The 19,334-nt window shown below is 49.9% G+C and overlaps 1 protein-coding gene and 1 pseudogene across 1 annotated transcript in view; one reads left to right on the forward strand and one right to left on the reverse strand.

Moving 5' to 3' along the window:
- PNPLA7 (patatin like phospholipase domain containing 7) overlaps nt 1–19,334 on the reverse strand; it is a 56,178-nt gene that overhangs the window by 28,646 nt on the left and 8,198 nt on the right. Inside the window, 8 exon segments of the mRNA XM_059926709.1 lie at nt 4,168–4,195; nt 4,374–4,656; nt 4,658–4,706; nt 5,332–5,458; nt 6,386–6,466; nt 6,959–7,087; nt 16,370–16,450; nt 18,899–19,058. Of these exon segments, the coding sequence (XP_059782692.1) occupies nt 4,168–4,195; nt 4,374–4,656; nt 4,658–4,706; nt 5,332–5,458; nt 6,386–6,466; nt 6,959–7,087; nt 16,370–16,450; nt 18,899–19,058 (938 nt within the window).
- LOC132367604 (NADH dehydrogenase [ubiquinone] flavoprotein 2, mitochondrial-like) lies at nt 17,813–18,725 on the forward strand (annotated as a pseudogene).

Raw genomic sequence — 19,334 nt, forward strand, 5'->3', positions numbered from 1 at the left:
TACAAAGACCAATCTCCACTAATTTTTTTTTTTTTTTTTTTTTTTTTCTAGTTGCGGCAAGCGGGGGCCACTCTTCATCGCGGTGCGTGGGCCTCTCACTATCGCGGCCTCTCTTGTTGCGGAGCACAGGCTCCAGACGCGCAGGCTCAGTAGTTGTGGCTCACGGGCCTAGTTGCTCCGTGGCATGTGGGATCTTCCCAGACCAGGGCTTGAACCCGTGTCCCCTGCATTGGCAGGCAGATTCTCAACAACTGCACCACCAGGGAAGCCCCTCCACTAATTTTTTAAAGGTTATGTCTCAGAGGAAAATACTTAAATCTGTATAGCTATTTTCTTATCATATTAATAAGATTTTGAAATGTTTAAAACAACGTAGCAGTTAACAATAACTATTTTTGTCCATCCTGAGAAACTGTGTATTCATAGTACTTTATTATAATATTATGCATATACACATTAATATGCTATATATATTATTATATTACCATATTATTATTTTATTATTTATTACTAATAAGCCAAAGTATTATGATACCAATATCTATTTGAAAAATAAAACCCAACTACACTCCCTGTGATAAACACATGCATACGTTAAAAGTTGTACATTTCTGTATTATGCTGCTGTTATAATCATACAGTCTATAAAACTTAAAATGTTGAGTATAATTAGCTGGTTTATTGAATTTGACCTGCGTTTGGTTGAACATGTGGATATGGAACCTGAGGACCCATTCAAGGGGCCGTCTGACTGTACTACACCCTTTTACACGAGGTACGTGAGTGTCTGTGGGTTTTGGTACCCACTAGAGGTTCTGGAACCAATCCCCCATGGATGCTGAGGGACGACTGAGTGTATCTCTGACTTTTGCCAAAACCATGTCCTGTAAGAGTGTATTATCTGTACAGACCAGAGGAAAGGTAAATCTGTCCCTGTATGAATGTTAACTGGATATATTCATGGAATTGGATAATTCATATTCAAATTTTGTTATATGTGGATTGCTACTATTTTCAGTTATCTGTTACTTATTTTATTTGAAAAAATTCAAATTTTATTTTATTTGAAAAATAAACATATTTTTTAATATGGTGGGTCAAATGGTTAGCCACACAGAAGAAATATATTTCGACCCTACTCAATTCAGACAAAAGATTCAATTCTAGACGAGTATGAAAGGTAAAACGTTAAATCTTACAGGCAGATTTCCTAAACACGACACAAAATGTATTAACCACAAAAAAAAAATTTGATCAATTAGACTCTATTAGATTTAAAAATTTCTATTCATCAAAAGACACCATTAAGAGAGTGAAAAGTGAGCAGAAAATATTTTTAATACATACATCCAACAAAGGACTCATATAGAGAATATCTAAAGAACTCCTATTAATCAATAAGAAAATGAAAGATAACCTAAGAGAAAAATGGCCAAAAGACAATGCATTCCTATCCCAGTGGAGATGGAAGAGTCTCAGGTTCACGAGTTGTCAGGAAGATGGGTAACAGCCACAGCAAGGCACAGGGCACAGAGGGGCCAAATGAAAATGATGGACAATTGTACAGGCTGGGGAGCAAGACTTCCTGTGAATGGTGTGGCCTCTAAGCTTCATGGTCCATAAGCGGTGCGGCCTGTGAGTGGCATGGCCTCTAAGTGGTGCGGCCCGTGAGTGGTGCGGCCTGTGAGTGGCATGGCCTCTAAGTGGTGCGGCCCGTGAGTGGTGCGGCCTGTGAGTGGCATGGCCTCTAAGTGGTGCGGCCCGTGAGTGGTGCGGCCTGTGAGTGGCATGGCCTCTAAGTGGTGCGGCCCGTGAGTGGTGCGGCCTGTGAGTGGCATGGCCTCTAAGTGGTGCGGCCCGTGAGTGGTGTGGCCTGTGAGTGGCATGGCCTCTAAGTGGTGCGGCCTGTGAGCTGACTGTCTGACACATGAAGTCAGTGAGCACCTGAGTGGGGCTGAGAATCAAACTGTTAAAATTTAAATACAAACAACCACAAGTGGCAGGTGGCTCCACACTGGACTGCAGACTGGGGGGACCACTCAGTCCTACGAGGCTGATGACGGTATAGATCGGGACAGGCACGTGCAGAACCACCGGCAGCATCTCCCAGGCTAAACGCACATGCCCTCCGTCAACTCAGCAGTTCCAACAGGAACATATCCATCCATGTGCGTCCAAGAGACACACGAACACAGTTTGTTCACAGGAAAACAATGAACACTGGGCTTCCCTGGTGGCTCAGTGGTTAAGAATCCGCCTGCCAGTGCAAGGGACACGGGTTCGAGCCCTGGTCCAGGAAGACCCCACACGCCGCAGAGCAATGAAGCCCGTGCGCCACAACTACTGAGCCTGCGCTCTAGAGCCCGCGAGCCACAACTACTGAGCCCACGAGCCACAAGTACTGAGCCCGCAAGCCACAGCTACTGAGCCCGCATGCCACAACTACTGAAGCCCGTGTGCCTAGAGCCCGTGCTCTGCAACAAGAGAAGTCACCGCAATGAGAAGCCCGCGCACCGCAACGAAGAGTAGCCCCGCTCTTGCCACAACTAGAGAAAGCCTGCGCACAGCAACGAAGACCCAATGCAGCCAAAAATAAATATATTAATTAATTAATTAATTAATTTTTTTAAAAAAAGAAAACAATGTACAGCAGTGAGAATGGTGAGTGTTGCCCAGCCGGCAATTTGGAGGCCACAATACCAGGCTGAGCAGAAGCCAGACTCAAACCCAGGCTAATGGGTCAGAGGTCAGGGGAGCAGGGCAGTGCCAGGGGCACAGGGTTACAACCCGTATCCCTGCTGACGGGAACTGCAGGGCCACCATCCAGGCTTTCTTTGTCTGGGTGCTGGTCTCACAGATGAGCTTAGTTTATGAAAATTCATCAAATGTCCCCCTGGGGCTTTTACATTCTATAAGTAGATTATACAACCATAAGCATTTAATGAAAATAAAAAATAACTTGCTATTAGTGAAGAAACAGGTAAATACACCAACAGAACACAAAGATTCCTAAAAAGTAGCTCCAAGTCATGAAACACCCAGAACAGGCAGAGCCACAGACAAAAGCAGGTTGGTAGTAGCCAGGGGTTGGGGAGTGACGGCTGATGGGTCTGGGGTTTCTTTACTGGGTGATGAAAACGTGCTGGAATTAGACAGGGGGGCTGATGCACAATTCTGTGAATATACTAAAAACCACTGAATTGTATACTTTAAAAGGGTGAACTTTGGGACTTCCCTGGCGGTCCACTGGTTAAGACTCTGTGCTTCCACTGCAGGGGGCACAGGTTTGTCCCCGATTGGGGAACTAAGATCCTGCAAGCCGCATGGCACGGCCAAAAATAAAAATAAAAGGGTGAATTTTATGGTATGTTAATTATATCTCAAAAAAGTTGTTACTAAAACAAATCCACATAGATGCAGAAACTTGATACCTAATGAAGATGGCACCAGAAAAAGCAACAGGGAAGTGAAAGACTGTTTCCTGAATGGTGTTGGGTAAATTACCACTAGATAGAGTAAGAAAAAGCTGAATTTCTTACCTCGAATACAAGGCAAGAGGGAACCATGATGAAAGACAGACTTCCATGTGGAAGTAAAACTGAAAAGCTACCAGACAAGAACCCAGAAGAATGTGTTTACGTCTGGGAAGAAGGAGGGGAAAAAGTGAAGACCCAGAACACAAACCGCAGGGCAACAACTGGTTTTCAGAAACGAACAACAAGGGTCTCTGTTCCCGGATGGGCCCCACGGGTACGTTCTTCCACAGACGGAAGCCGGGAGAAGGTATCTGAACATTCACACTGATGAGGGATCTCTATCTGGAGCATATAGAGAATTAATGCAAATCAACAAAACAAATCCAGGAAACCCTGCAGAAAATGCGCGAAGAATATAAACAGGCAATTCTTAAAGAGGGAGCCCGAACAGCTCTTGAACACACCAGGAGATGATGAAACCTGCCAGCAACCCATGAAACGCAGGTGAAGACAAGACGGACTTTCTAAGGAACGTGAGAGCAAAAGGAGGAAGGGGACGAGGAGTGAGCAAGCCTCGGGGGGGGGCCAACAACGCCCCCCCGCTGGGGCGTGCCGAGGAGCAGTCACACTGCAGCACTCACAGGCAAGCTGAGGTCACAGCAAGGAGAGGGGAAGAGGGCTGACTGCTGACCAAAGGCCGAGAGGAGCTCTCTCTGCAGCTGAGAGCCGACAAGAAGACAAAGGAGACAGCAGAGAGGGGCAGGTGCGGACACCTCCCGGGGAGGAAAGCCTGGGCGATGGCTGGGGGACAGAGGGGACAGTAGAGGCCATAGCCTGTTAGCACAGCCCAGCAGAGGGGAGAAGGGAGGGCGCCGAGGCAGCCACTCTAGCGGTTACGAGCGGGGCGCAGGGTCCAGCCCAGGGACGCTCCACGGACACGGGTGCTGCAGGGCGGTGGGCAGAGCAGCCAGCAGGGCGTTCAGGCAACAAGACGCCCGCCACTGCTTCACACCGGGAGGCAGGGCACAGGCGCAGGGTCCTCTGGGCCCAGGGCTTGCCCGCCGTCTGGAGTGGGACAGAGGGTCCCTCACCTGGCGGAGCTGAAGCAGCCTGGTCACCTGCCTGGGCCTGGCTGAGCTTGTCCACGATCTCTTCGTGGACAGAAGGCAGCGGGCAGGGGGCTCCTCCTCGGCAGAGGCCCAGAGGCTGCTGCACGGCTGCCGCCACGATCTGCTGGGAGGGGCTGGCGTGAGGCAAGGCCTCCGTTCCCACAGCAGCGCACAGACCCCGACGGCGTGTCTGGAGGCCTGGGGACAGCCCTCTGCCGGCCCCGCCCCCTGCCCCTCAGGCCGCGTCCTCATCACCTGCACCTGCCTGGCCCATCACCTGTGCCCACCTGCCCAGGCAAGTGGCAAGCGAATGCCAGCCCCATCCGCAGGTCCTGTTCTGCCACACTCCCAGGTCTGCGGCCGAGCGCCCCGAAGGCAAACTCCTGCCCAGCTCTGAGCGCAGCCAGCGGCAGGGTTCCCCAGCTCCCCAGGTGAGTGGATCCAGAACCACCTTCCAGGAAGCCCCATGAGCAACGCAGCTGAGATGAACTTCATGACCAAACAGGTGACACGTCCACATCTGTAGTGTGCCTGTGTGTTACAGTCACCCTGGAGGTGACTTCTGGCAGAGAAGCCTCGATGAATGATTTCTTTCCCCAAGTCTAGGCCCCTCCTGAGAGCTCAGAGCAGTGCAGTCGGAGGGCGAAGCTGGGAACCCACCCCCGACTGGTTTTCTCCTGGGTGGGGGCGGCGGGGGGAGCAGCTGGTGACCCGAGGGTGGGAGGTTGGCCCCGGGGGAGCAGGACCTGGGTCGCAGGGCTCCTGGGGCCGCAGGGGCCTCTCCAGCCGCTCCTCGAGGCTGCAGCACATCGGCCTCTTGGCCCTCCCAGCAGCCACGCTGGCTACAGACACAAGCGGGATGGCCTGGCTCTCCTGAGACATGAGAGAAGTGGGGCTGCCCCAGCAGCACTCCTAGTGAGCGAGCGCCCTGGGAATGACTGCAAAACCCTCGGGGAGAGGCCACGTTTCGGGGACTGCAGGAGGCAGTGATCAAGTAGGATGCCGGTGATGTAGAAAGGAAGGGTTTTAAGGCAAGAAAGGCCCAGCTTGCTTTTATCTTGGCAATTCTATCAGTTTAAATAATGGTCAAAATTGTCAGAAACCTCCATACTCTTCATTAAGATGAAACATAATGTAGAAAACGCCCTAAAATATCAGCATGGGAAGATGACAGTACCTAAAATATCGGGAGAACCAGGGAGAACATCCAAGTGCAGTGTGAATGCTGACAACGAACGTCTGCTCAGCCTTGAGGGGCCGCCAGCCCGTCCGAGGGCTGAGCCTGCGGCCCACGCAGTTCTGGGCCCTGCTCCGACATCAAGGTTACTTCCCACCAGAGTCAACGGGGCGGAGCAGCTTCTCCCACCTCATGGCCATCAGCTCAACCCACCGGCCTCGAAAGAGGGATGGTCGAGGGCAGGGCACACCGCCCCGAGTGCCCACAGGAGGGCCGCAGGGCCTGGCGGGACAGCCTCCGCTGGACGCGTGGCAGGTGAGGAGCTGGGAGGGGTAGGCGCGCTCACGGAGCAAGGGCATCAGAGGAGCTAATTCGGGCCAAACCCCAGACCCTCCTGGAAGGGAACCGCAGGGGCACAACCAGGAGGCTGGCCAACAGGCACGCGTCTCCAGGAAGGCCCCCGAGACCTGACTGATGGGACAGGCGCTCAGCACTAGGCCCCAGGCGCACCCCACCCTGGCGCGTCCGCTGGCCATGGCCGTGAGGTAGAAAACTCGTTCTGTCGTCACCTCTCAAAGCCCCGGGTCCTGAGGACCCACGGTTAGGATGCCGAGCACACTCACAGGGTTGAAGAGCTCCGTGGTCAGGCCCAGGTAGTTGTGCAGAGCCAGGAAGGTGACCCTCTGCAGCCGCACCATGATCATCTGGAGAGAGACGGGCCAACTGTGTCTCCACGTGCTGAGCCTGCCTCGGCCTCGCGGGCGGGGAAGCCCCTGGTGTAGACAACTCACCCTCGTCACGCAAGGTGTTAGTGCTAGGGGCATAAGGAACCTCTGCATTGTTTTCACAAGTTTTCTGTAAGAGTAAAATGACTGCAAATCAAGAAGTTTAATAATAACAAAAAGAGCTCTTTGGGGGCATGGTGGGAGATCTGAATACCCCTTTGAGGTTATCAATACTAATTTTTACAGCAAAATATGTATTACAAAATTTTTTAAAAACCATCTTACTTCTTCCTACACCCCCCCGCCCGAACCCCACATCACCAGCACTCAGTCCTGCCAGTGAAGTTGATTCCACTACTGCGGACACGTCCTCATGGCCACGTGACTCAGTAAACCGATGGTGAGACACTCATGGTGCTGGCCCCGCACCCTCCACCGAGATGGCCGCAGCACCGCAGAGAAGCGACCCACCTGCACCACCCTCACCAGGGTTTCAGGATATTTCTCAAAAACTCCTTGGAAAGCCACAGCTGGAAGCCGGAGTACGGTGGACGGGACAGCAGCGCGGGCAGACACGGTTTTGTACGGCGCGGTGTGGCCCTGTAACGACAGCCCCAGTTGGTCCGCTCTGGCCTGTCCTAAGACCTCGGAGCCTGACCCCCCGAGCCCGCCCTCCGGTCTCCAGCATCACAGCACTCAGTACCCCGCTCTCCTAGGCCTACTGCACTCAGTACCCCGCTCTCCTAGGCCTACCGCAAGGCCCCGTGGAGGCAGGGTCACCCGCCCAGCAACCCCCGCTGAGCCCTGCCCCGCCACCGACGGAGCGCCACACGGCCAAGGACCCGGTGGGCAGCATGTGGTTTCTCTCTTCTGGGAACTGGCTGGTGCTCGAGAGAAAAGATGACTTTTTCAGTCGCAGAATCACCCCCAGGCAGTGACCTTGGCCCTTTCTGGTGCGCAGCTCTGAGTCCTGCCACCTCCTCTCCCCCAACTGCCATTTGCAGGCAACCACCAGCTCTTTTCTGAACTGATGGTTCTCCTTCATCAAAGTACCACATAAATGGAATCACACAAGGCTTGGGCCCGTCCACTGAGATTACGCACTTCAGGGTCATCGTGCTGTTCATGTACCAGTAGTTTGTGCTGTTTATTGATGAGAACTAGTCTATTTTATGGATGCATCACAGTTTCTTTATCCATCTAGCAGGTGAAGGATATCTGGGGTGTTTCCAGTATGGGCAATTATAGATAAAACTAATGTAAATATTTCCATACAGGGTTCTGCGTGAACAGAGTTTTTGTTTCTCTTGCTAAGTATTGTGGAATTACTTACCAAAACCTCAGCTAAAGTTGGAGTGGGGACCAGCCTGTAGGGGGAGGTCTCATGCCTGCCATGCATGTCAATTACCCCAAAAAGGAAGAGATCTCCGCCTACATCTTGGACAGGAAGGTGCCTCTACTTACCATCAGGCAGGAGGAAGGAAACTTCCCTCTGCCCCCGACAGCCCAGCCAATCAGAGACAGCAGGGGTCCAGCCAACAGGAAGCCTCCATTGGACCCCCAGCTCCTCCAATGGAAACTTTGGTTATCACAGCCCCTCCCAACTCCCCCTTCTCCCTATAAAAGCTAGCTCCCCCTCCTTGTTCTCTGGATTTGGCTTTTGTCTGCCAAGGTTTCCATATTCTGAATTGCCATTCCTCTGCTCTTCCTGAATAAACTCGCTTTTGCTGATAAAATAACTGGCTACCGTTTATTAAAGTTGATATATTTATAGGGTGTCAGAAGTGGGATCTGAAGGAGGAGAACCCCAAGAGATGACGGGCCCGGGAATTGAGCGAGGTACCCACACTGTGAGCCCCTCATGCTCGTCACTTCCCTGAGTCTCGTCTTGGATTCCAAACTCTGCTCTTTTTGCATTTTGAGTTCTCTGACTTTATTTGGGATCTGAAACGGCTTTGTCCTTTCAGGGGAAAGGTTTCATCCTTTCTGGTTCAAGGCTTCATCCTTGGTGAGTACTCAGTTGTTTTCTGGAGTGCGCAATAGTGATGTTCTTTTGGAAGATAGAGCTAACTGGAATCCAGTAATTTGTTTTATTCCTTTTGGAATCTGGGCCAGGACTCTGGCAACTTTCTTGGGTTTCCAGGAGAACTTAGGGAATGTTAGCTGATTCCAGAGCCAACAGTTTCAGCTCAGTGATGGTCGCTTAACTCATCTGCCAAGGTGGTTTCGGATAACCACGGGACTGCGATTACCTACTTGCTGAGCAAGGAGGTGTCTGCAGTAGCAAACCCCTCTTGCTGCAAGTGGTTAAATGCCTCTGGGGAAGTAGAGACCCAATGACATAAAACTAAAGAGCAAGCACATTGGTTAGAGCAATATCACTGGACAACCCGCTGTCTTTTCGGTGTATTCAGCTGGATACCTGCAGGTCTGGCTCCTGGTTTAGAACCATCGTGCAAACTGGCCATCCCTCGCAGCCCCCAGGGAGCCCTGGAGCTGGGAGGAATCCAGCCTTTCCTGGCAGGACGTGCCCCCTCCCCACCCCTGCCTCTGATCAAAAATCTGATCTTTTTTTCTATGAATTTGTTTGTTTGGTTTTGAAGTATAACTGACCTACAACAGGATGTGAGATCCTGGTGCACAACACAGTGATCTGATATTTCCATACATTACAAAATGATCTCCACTGTATGATTTCAAGTCCTTGAAATTTATTACCATTTGTTTTATGGCCCAGAATATAGTATGTCTTGTGAGTGTCCCATGTTCATGTGAAAAGAATGTGTTTTGCTGTTGTTGGGACCAGTGTTCAATAAGTGTTCACTTAATTAATCAAGGTGGTTGATGGTGTCGTTTAGATTTTTCTACATCTTTGCAGACTTTCTACTTGTTCTGTCAATTACTGAGAGAGAAGTGAAGTCACCAACTGTAAGTATGGATCCGTTTCTCCTTTCGCCTCTGTAAGTTTCTGTTCCGCTTTTGAAATTCCGCCATTAGGAGGATGCACATTTGGGACTGTTGTATCCTCTTGACTAGTGCTGTTCCTCACCCCTGGAAACACTCTGTGGTCGCAAGTCTACTTTGTCTACGTTAATGTAGCCCTTCAGTTTTCTTGTGAGTTTTCATGGTATAGCTTTTCACATTCTTTTATTTTTAATATACCTAAGTCTTTATATTTAAAGTGGGTTTCATGAAGTCAGCATATAGCTAGATGTTGGTATTTCCATCCAATCTGATCACCATTTAATTGGTACATTCAATGTTATTATTGATGTGGCTAGGTTTAGGCTCCAATTTTCTGGGGAATGTTGACTTTTTTAGCAGGTCATCAAGCTGGCTGGGTTCAGACCACAAGTTCTGTCTTACTCCCCCCGACCCACCCTCCGTGGGGCTGGGTGCCAGTGTCTCTGATTTGGGGGCAATACCTCGCATGCTTGGCTCCTGCTGGCACAGGTGTCCCTCGGGGGTTAGGCTGAGACCTGGGCTGAGGCTGAATCTTAGTCCCGTTCTTTCTCACGGTCTGTGCTGTGCTGCTCTCCGTCTGCGCTGACACTTGCAGGATCCACCCACACTCTCTCCCACACTGAGAAAGTCCGTGACTGGTTTGCCCCAAGGCAAAGCAGTGAGACAGCAGAGGAAACCCAGGGAACTCACCATTCCTGGGCTGCTTTTCCTGTTTCAATTCCCACCCACAGTCTACCCACTTTTATTTTCAGATTCCTGGGTAATTGTTTCTTGCGTTTTGCTGGAGTTTTTGTTGTCATCAGCAGGAGAGAGAGGTTGTGGTGGCATCACCCTGCCACAGCAGAACTGGAATTCTATTTCACTTTTATTAAAAATAAAATCTCAATTTCCGTCTTCTTTTAAAGCCAGAATGAAGAAGCCTAATGAATTGCCGTAGACAGCGGCTCACCTGTGCGGTGAGGCTCACTGTTGCTGCTGTTAGAGAGAACCCTGCTTTAACTTCGTATGTGAGGCCCTGAAAACGAGACCTCAAACAAGGTGAAACCTAGTGGACGGCCAGGCTCCTGGCCTGACTGTCCTCTGAAATAAACCTGGCAAATCCCCCTTCCTCTGAAGAGCCCTGCGTGTCGGGAACACTGGGCATCTGGCTCAAGGTGTCCTCAGTGAGCTCTGGGACTCAATGACATTACTTCTGCCTTGGAGTCCTTTCTGCTTACTTCAAATCCTTTATAAAGAGAAGGCTGGCCCCGTATATATGGAGAAAACCACAATTCAAAAAGATACATACACCCCAATGTGCACAGCAGCACTATTCACAACGGCTAAGACATGGAAGCAACCTGAGTGTCCATCAACGATGAATGGACAAAGAAGATGTAGTACATTTATACAATGGTATACTACTCAGCCATAAAAAAGAATGAAATTATGCCATTTGCAGCAACATGGATGGACCTAGAAATTATCATACTAAATGAAGTAAGTCAGACAGAGAATGACAAATATCATATGATATCACTTATATGTGGAATCGTTTAAAAAATGATACAAATGAACTTATTTACAAAACAGAAATAGATTCACAGAAAACAAACAGACACAGACAACAAACTTATGGTTACCAAAGGGGAAACGGGGGGAGCAATAAAGTAGGAGTTTGAGATTAACATGTACACACTCCTATGTATAAAACAGATAAAAACAACATCCTACTGTATAGCACAGGGAACACTACTCAATATTTTGTAATAAGCTATACGGGAAAAGAATGTGAAAAAGAAAAGAGATATATACATATAAGTATAACTGAATCACTTTGCTGCACACCTGAAACTAACACAACATTGTAAATCAACTACTTCAATTAAAAAAAAAAACCACACAAAAACCTAACTTCTGAGTTCAAAACAATAAAAAAAAGAAAAAGAGACAGAGAGAGGTTGTCCCGCAAGAGACCCACAACCACACACAAGAAACAGGAGCCCAGAGCAGCACGGAGCGGCCACCTGCCAGGCGTCCAACACAGAAACGGGGGGCCAGCTCCAGATTCCCTGTGAGGCCGGCGAGTCCAGCCCGGCCCCTCAGTATTTATGCACCACTGGGCTGCTCTGTGGGGAGCGGGCGCCCTCTTCAGCGGGCTCACGGGGTGAGGGTCTATCTCGGGCACGACCTCACCCCGTTTCCAGGCCATCTCTACAAGACCCGTACCGGCAGCATGTCCTCCACTCGCCAGCAAGCCAAGCTGCCAGGAGACCCCGGGAGAAGCACGGGAGGGACATCGCCACAAACCCCATCAGACAGCAATTCTCATCTGTTCCAGAATCAGGGAGAAAAGCGTCTGTGTGCCTGTGTCTGTGAACATGTGTCTGTGTGTTTGGGGAGAGGGTGGAAAGAGAAAATGACAATTTAACATCTAATGCTAGAAACAGCTCAAATGGACTTGTTTACTTAGAAAAACAATGCCCTCAACCTCTCCACGAAACTTGAAAAGCACAGGAGAGGCTGCTGCTGGGGTGTGCACAGGCCTGGTACACACCTGCAGGGACCTACAGGTGTTCTCTGCAGTACCAGCCACTATAGGAAACAATCATAGCCACCTGAATGTCAGTCAACAACGGGTAGATCAACGGGTACTGAGCAGACAACTGAACTAGAACAACACGCCCACGTGGAGGGACGTGTGGCAACAATCCCCGCGAAGCCAGGGGGCTGCAGAACCGTGTGGAGCATGGCGCCACTGAGGAGCCCGTCGTGAACAATCACACCACGCTTTGCAGAACGCCAGAGAAAACTCAGAAGAGCAGCTGCCTCTGAGGAAAGGGTAGGGGGGAGCTGAATGGTACTGACAGCTTACAGCTAACCTGAGTTACAGGGCCATCACTGTCTCACCCGGCTGACAGCTGACGTGTCTGCTTCCTGCATTGTGCTTTTTGGTACATCTGAAATATTTCATAACAAATTTGTAAAAATTAAAACAATGAGGGGGTGGAATTGGAGGAAGGTGCTCAAAAGGTACAAACTTCCAGTTACAAGATAAACAAGCACGACACGTCTACACGGCTCACCTGCACTGGTTGTGTAGCCAGGTCAGATGTGGATTTCCCTCTCACAGAACGGGACTGTTGGGAACAGGATAGGCCCAGATCTTAAGGACAGAAGCAAATAAACAGAGACGAGGTGATACAGGGGGCAAAAAAAAAATCTCATCTTACTTCATCCACAAAAAAAATATTCAGAGAGGAAAAAAAAGCTCTTGAAATAAAAAACATGATGACAGGAGAAAAGGGAACCCTCCTACACCGTTGGTGGGGATGTAAATGTGCAGCCACTATGGAGAACAGTATGGAGGTTCCTTAAAAAACTAAAACTAGACCCACCAGAGGATCCATCAATTCCACTCCTGGGCATAGATCTGCAGAAAACTCTAATTGGAGAAGATACATGCACCCCAATGTGCACAGCAGCACTATTCACAACAGCCAAGACGTGGAAGCAACCTGAGTGCCCATCAACAGAGGAATGGATAAAGAGGATGTGGTATATATATACAGTGGGATACTATTCAGCCATAAAAAAGAATGAAATTTTGCCATTTGCAGCAACATGGAGGGACCTAAAGATTATCATACTAAATGAACTAAGTCAGATAGAGAAAGACAAATATTATATGATATCACTTATACGTGGAATCTAAAAAGAGGATACAAATGAACTTATTTACAAAACAGAAATAGACTCACAGACATAGAGAACAAACTAATGTACCAAAGGGGAAAGGGGGGGAGGGATAAATTAGGAGTTTGGGATTAACAAATACACACTACTATATTTAAAATAGATAACCAACAAGGACCTACTGTATAGCACAGGGAACTACATTCAATATCCTGTAATAAACCATAATGGAAAAGAATCTGAAAAAGAATATATATATATATTCTTTGCTGTACACTTTGCTGTACACCTGAAACAAACACAACATTGTAAATCAACTAGACTTCAATTAAAAAAAAAATGACAGAAATTAAAAATTCAATGGAAGATTTGGAAAATAAAGTTGAAGAAACCTCCTAAGAAGTAAAATAGAAAGATAAAGGGAGTGCAAAACAAAGACAATTCTAGATCTATAAGGTTTCAAAACTCTATCTCCCTTGGGCTTCCCTGGTGGCGCAGTGGTTGAGAATCTGCCTGCCAATGCAGGGGACACGGGTTCGAGCCCTGGTCCGGGAAGACCCCACATGCCACGGAGCAACTAAGCCCGTGCACCACAACTACTGAGCCTGTGCTCTACAGCCTGTGAGCCACAACTACAGAGCCTGCATGCTGCAACTAATGAAGCCCGCACGCCTAGAGCCCATGCTCCACAACAAGAGAAGCCACCGCAATGAGAAGCATGTGCACTGCAACAAAGAGTAGCCCCCACTCGCCACAACTAGAGAAAGCCGCGTGCAGCAACGAAGACCTAACGCAGCCATAATTTAAAAAAAAACAAAAAACCCTCTATCTCCCTTGCACCCTTCTCAGCAAGCAGATAGAGTATTTGCTCCACCCAAACAAGCAAGCAGACCAGGAGAGGAGGTGAGAGCCCTGCCCAGGAAGAAAGAAAGGGCCCCAGGGGGGCTGGACTGTGTGGCCCAGAAGGTCGGACGGAGATGGAGGATGGGGACCCGGGGGTTTCTCCCCAGCTCATGGAGCGCTGGGCCAGGGCAGCGGTGCACACAACGCACAGAAAACTAAGCAACCGAAAAATGAGGCAACTGTTAACTCCAGGGAAAACAAAGGAACCTCACCCCCAGGCTCCACAAGCTCGGCTGCTGACAATGTCCACAAAGGTGGGACGAGAGGAATAGGATGGTGAGGCAAGCAGGGCATTTTCTACAGTGGGAAGTCGACACAAAATTCAGACGAAGAATTACGAAACAAGAGCAGCTGGTTTTACGGAGGAGACTGAAAGAGCTGGAAGTGGCCTTTCTGGGGAGGGGGCGATGGAACAGACAACTGCAGTTCACAAAACATCAAATATGTTTTTAGAATTTGTTCAGGTTATTCTGATAAAAATAAATTAAAAAAATTTTAAACCACAAACACAAATGTTTGGTGAGGCAAAAATGATGTCCTTCCAAATAATCATTTAACCCAATATAGAATTATTTTCTCCCAAACATCCCCCACATTCTCCCTCCAGCCACTCAAGGCAGCAGGACTCCTGCCCCAGGGAGGGGCACTCTGCTGACACTGACGCCGGCGCAAGGTGACCGCAGCAGGCTGCGTAGCCCCGACCCTGCTCACAGCACACAGCCCACGACGCTGCCACGAACGGCACTCAGCCCAAAAGTTACAACGAGATCAGGGTCAGCAGCGGACCAAGAAATAAGAGAAGGGCCTCCACTGCCCTTCTCTCGTTCTTACTTAGGAGCCCCTAATGATTTACCTGCGTGTAGATGGACAGCCCGTCTAGACCTCCCAGCCTCTCAGGCCCACAGCACGAATTACGGACTCGGACGCACACCAGCCAGAGCCCCACAGAGCCAGCCTGCTCCAGCCGCGAGTGCCAGCCTGGATACCCTCCCCCATCCCCTCCAGATAGCCCCTGGCCAGCCTTGCTAGTAGGAGGCGGTGTCCCTCTCAGGCCCCGCCAAGCGTCTGATGAAGACATCCCAGGTCCTGGGGGCAGACAAAGACCACAGAGTCCTGTGCACGCCTCCGCCCCAGGCCCCAAACAGCTCGAAGCACACGTGTGCGGTCTGACAGGGGCAAGATGAGCACACTGGACACGCCCAAAGTCTCCGTTTGGAGCCTGCCACCCCCTTGTCGTGCACAAGAACTTAGGGCTCGCTCAGAGGACACCCATGAGGGGTGCCTCCACGGTGAGCGTCACACATGCTCCTAGCCTCCTGGCCCTGCGCAGACACGTCGCTGCCAAGGTGCTGCTGAATTGTTCTGGAGACCTCTCCATGCAGTGTCTGGAGAAACTGAGGTGCAAGTTGCCTCAGTACACAGACAAAAATAAAAGCAAGAGGTATAACTTCCAAGGATAAGATTAAAATCAAATACACCTTCTGAGTGACAGAGGTGTATGCATTTATCAAAACAGCTACACACACTTCAGATGTGTTTTATTGTAAGTAGATTTTGCTCAGAAGAAAAAGAAGATTAAACAAATACTAAATTCTAGTTAATCAGGAGGAAATGAGGCACACTGAGCTGAGCCTTTTGCAACTGGTGATGGAAATAAATTGATTTTACTATTCTGTCTACTTCTGAACATGTTTAAAACATTCCATGATAAAAAGTTTGAAAGTCATAACGTGAGATGCTAGTTTTTAAGCTATTGGACTAGCAAAGATCAGATATGAAATGGCTCACTAGTGGATGAGGCTGAAGAAATAGGTGCCCTCACACATGTCCCGCGGTTCAGCCTCTGTGTGGGGTATGAGGCGTGTCCCTTGGATCCAGTGAGTCTCCTAGGGATTTGCCCTACAGACTGGCCTTCAAACACAGGAAACAATGTCCACACAAGACCATTCCCTGCAATGATGAACAGCAAGAGCTGGGGAACGACTGAAGGACACACATTAGCACAAAAGATCCAGAGAGGGTCCCTCCTGGGAAGGGGACTCAGGGCCTGAAGGCGGGAGAAATCACTCTCACCTTGCGATGTTTTAGGCACCTGAAGCTTGGAGCCCATGCATGTGTTACTCAGTCCAAAGAATGATCATTTAAGAAACGGCCAAATCCCATAAGCCAACACCCAGCTCCCCTTAGACACCTGGTCAGAGCTGCTCTCGGGCACACCCCTGACCTACTAGGGGTCCCCCGGACCTAGACCAGCCCCTTGTCACTGGAGAGCTGGCCTCGGTGCTGAGGGACCTGCTGTCCAGGCGAGTCTGGGCAGGCCTGGGGGCGCGGGGCACTCACAGTGGTGACGTCCAGGACGCTGAGGAGACTGCGGACGCTGTCTCTAGCCAGAACCTCTTTGACCGCCACCTCAGTGCCATCCTGCGCTTGGGAAGCAGAGCAGAGTCACCCGCTGTGGAGGCCAGGCCGGCTGGGCAAACGACCTCCACCACCACTGGTCATGTGGGGCAGGGGCTGCACCCCAGCCGACGTGTGGGAATGAGGAGGACAGGAAAATGACGGCGACTAGGAGGAAAGAAGGGGCCCAGCCCAGCCTTTCTGCCCCGTGTCCTGTCAGCACCAGGAGGCTTTGCCTATGTGAATTTGCTGGCCTAACTAAAAGGGCTGTGAGAACCAAATGCAGTTATTCGAACCAGTATAAATAAGAGCATTTTGACATATCTTTCCACTGGATGAAAAGAAAAAGAAAACGATGCGACGCTGGTGATTTAGTACAGGAGCTTCATCTCAGTGTGACCCAGGAAAACCCCTGTGAACTTGTTCAAACCTGGCACCGGCCACTGCCCAGGAGCCCTTCCGTCTGGCCCGAAGGCTCCGGCTCTCTTGGTGAAGGCCTGCCACGTGAATGACGTGGAGGCCCCGCCGGAGGAGACTGGACGAAAGCCACGCCTTTTCTAATTGCCCCACCAGGGCACCCGCAGACAAAGCGACACTGTGGTCTAGGAGCCCGAAGACCATGCAGGAGCTGTCCTAGGTCAGGGCCCACCCACCCAGGGCCCGGCAGGCGGGAACTTCACGTGGCTGGGGTGGGGGCGACCTCATGCGGTCCAGGGTTCGCTAAGTGTCTGCGGTGGGAGCCTGCGTCACCCACCAGCAGGCAAATAAACTGACAAGCCCTCAGGAGTCTTGGTCTATAGGTCCCCCCTGGCAATTGTGACTTAAGCATATAAGTCAACAGAGGCAGGAAACAAAGAGTTAGCTTCCAGGTGAATTAATATCTTAATTATTTTCTTAGACTTAAAATTATTTACAGCCTGAAACCTGAAAATAAGGCAAGGGTGCTATTGATCATCATAGATCAATACCCAACCACTGAGGGGTTCCAAGGCAGTGGGAGAGACACGGCAAAAGGCCTGTGATGTGGGCTTCCCTGGTGGTGCAGTGGTTAAGAATCCGCCTGCCAACGCAGGGGACACGGGTTCGAGCCCTGGTCCGGGAAGATCCCACATGCCGCGGAGCAACTAAGCCCGTGTGCCACAGCTACTGGGCCTGCGCTCTAGAGACCGCGAGCCACAACTACTGAAGCCTGCGCACCTAGAGCCCGTGCTCTGCAACAAGAGAAGCCACAGCAATGAGAAGCCCGCACACTGCAACGAAGAGTAGCCCCTGCTCGCTGCAACTAGAGGAAGCCTGCGCGCAGCAACGAAGATCCAACAGAGCCAAAAATAAATAAATAAATTAATTAATTAATTTTTAAAAAGTGCTTGCAACGTGTCTGGGGAAATGCAGAGGTGAGCCACCACGCGCAGCCCCTGTGCAGCGGAAGCTGACACACCTGCGCCAAGGGCAGCTGTGGTCCAATGTGCCTTCTCCTCCAAGGAACAAAACATTTAAATTTTGCACTCCGAAGGCCCATAGTTTGGCTCACCACGTTCCTCTCCGCGGCGTGCTGGCCCACACAGGTGCCCTCGCCGCTCAGTGGGGAAGACATGTAAGGAAATTTGCATAAGACAGTGGTGCAAAATGGAGCTGGAGGAGCCTTATCTGTGCACAGAGATACTCCTGAGAATAACCCAGATACTCCACTTGATTTCACACTGGAAAAGTACAAGAGGATAGAGGCAACTGTAAAAAAAACTACCCAGAAGGGCATAAAGCAGCAGCTGTACTTCCAGTCCTGGATTTAGCCCAAAGGCAGAATGGATGGCTGCCCATCTCTGCTATGAACAAGGTTGCAGAAAGTTACAAGTACCTCCAATGAGAATATATGAAGAAGCAGCTTTTTATACAACGTATAATCGAAAACCAGTTGGAAAGAATCATATTCAAGTTTGCACTACTATGCCTTGCATGCTTGAAACTCTGACAGCATACTGGAGGCCACTCAGAAAAAGCTTGGAATAAAGGTCAGGGAGACTACACTTGACAAACTTTTCACTCTTATAGAAATGGAATATTTAGGGGCCTGTGTCAACGCACCAATGGTTCAAATAAATGACAACTACTATGAGGATGTGACACCTAAGGATACTGAAGAAATTATTGATGAACTCAAGGCTGGCAAAGCCCCAAAACCTGGGCCAAGGAGTGGACGCTGCTCATGTGAGCCAGCCAGAGGCCTTACCTCTCTGACTGAACCACCTAAAGAACCTGGCTTTGGTGTGCAAGCAGGCCTTTAATTTATATTCAACTGTAAATATGCCACTGGAGAAATAAAATATGAATCTCCTATCTACATAAAATAAAATATAATAAAATAAAAATTGGTACTAACTTTTCAATGGAAAACTTAACAAATGTTAAAGAGGGCAGACCTCTAAGTGAAAACACAACAGACCCCCCAGCCCTGCCCCACCCGAGGGCTCTCACCGAATCCTGGATGCAGACCTCCAGCCGCCCGTCCTGCACCACGTAGATGCTGGTATCTGGCTCCCCTGGCCGGAAGACATACTCCCCTTCCAGAAGCTGCACAAACACCATGTGTTTGCAAAGTTCCAGGAACAGTGGCTTCTCAAAGTGACCCAGGACCCTACAAGAAACAGTGCACGTGGGACACCTACAGGAAGGAGGGGAGGAGGAACACAGGCCACCGTCCCTGCCGGCCAGACCACAGAGCGAGCTTTCCAGGGCTGCAGAGCCCATGGCACAAGCACCAGCAGGACAGAGGCTTAAGCTTCAGGAATTTCCATCAGCTACTGTTCCATGAGCTCAGAGAGCTCTCAGGCCGTGACCATGAATTTGAACCAGATGCATAAACAAGGGCAGGTAGTGAAGCGCTTGAAAGAGGAGTCGGGGCTTCCAGGGA

Source organism: Balaenoptera ricei, chromosome 6 (assembly GCF_028023285.1).
Source record: "Balaenoptera ricei isolate mBalRic1 chromosome 6, mBalRic1.hap2, whole genome shotgun sequence".
Lineage (NCBI taxonomy): Eukaryota > Metazoa > Chordata > Mammalia > Artiodactyla > Balaenopteridae > Balaenoptera > Balaenoptera ricei.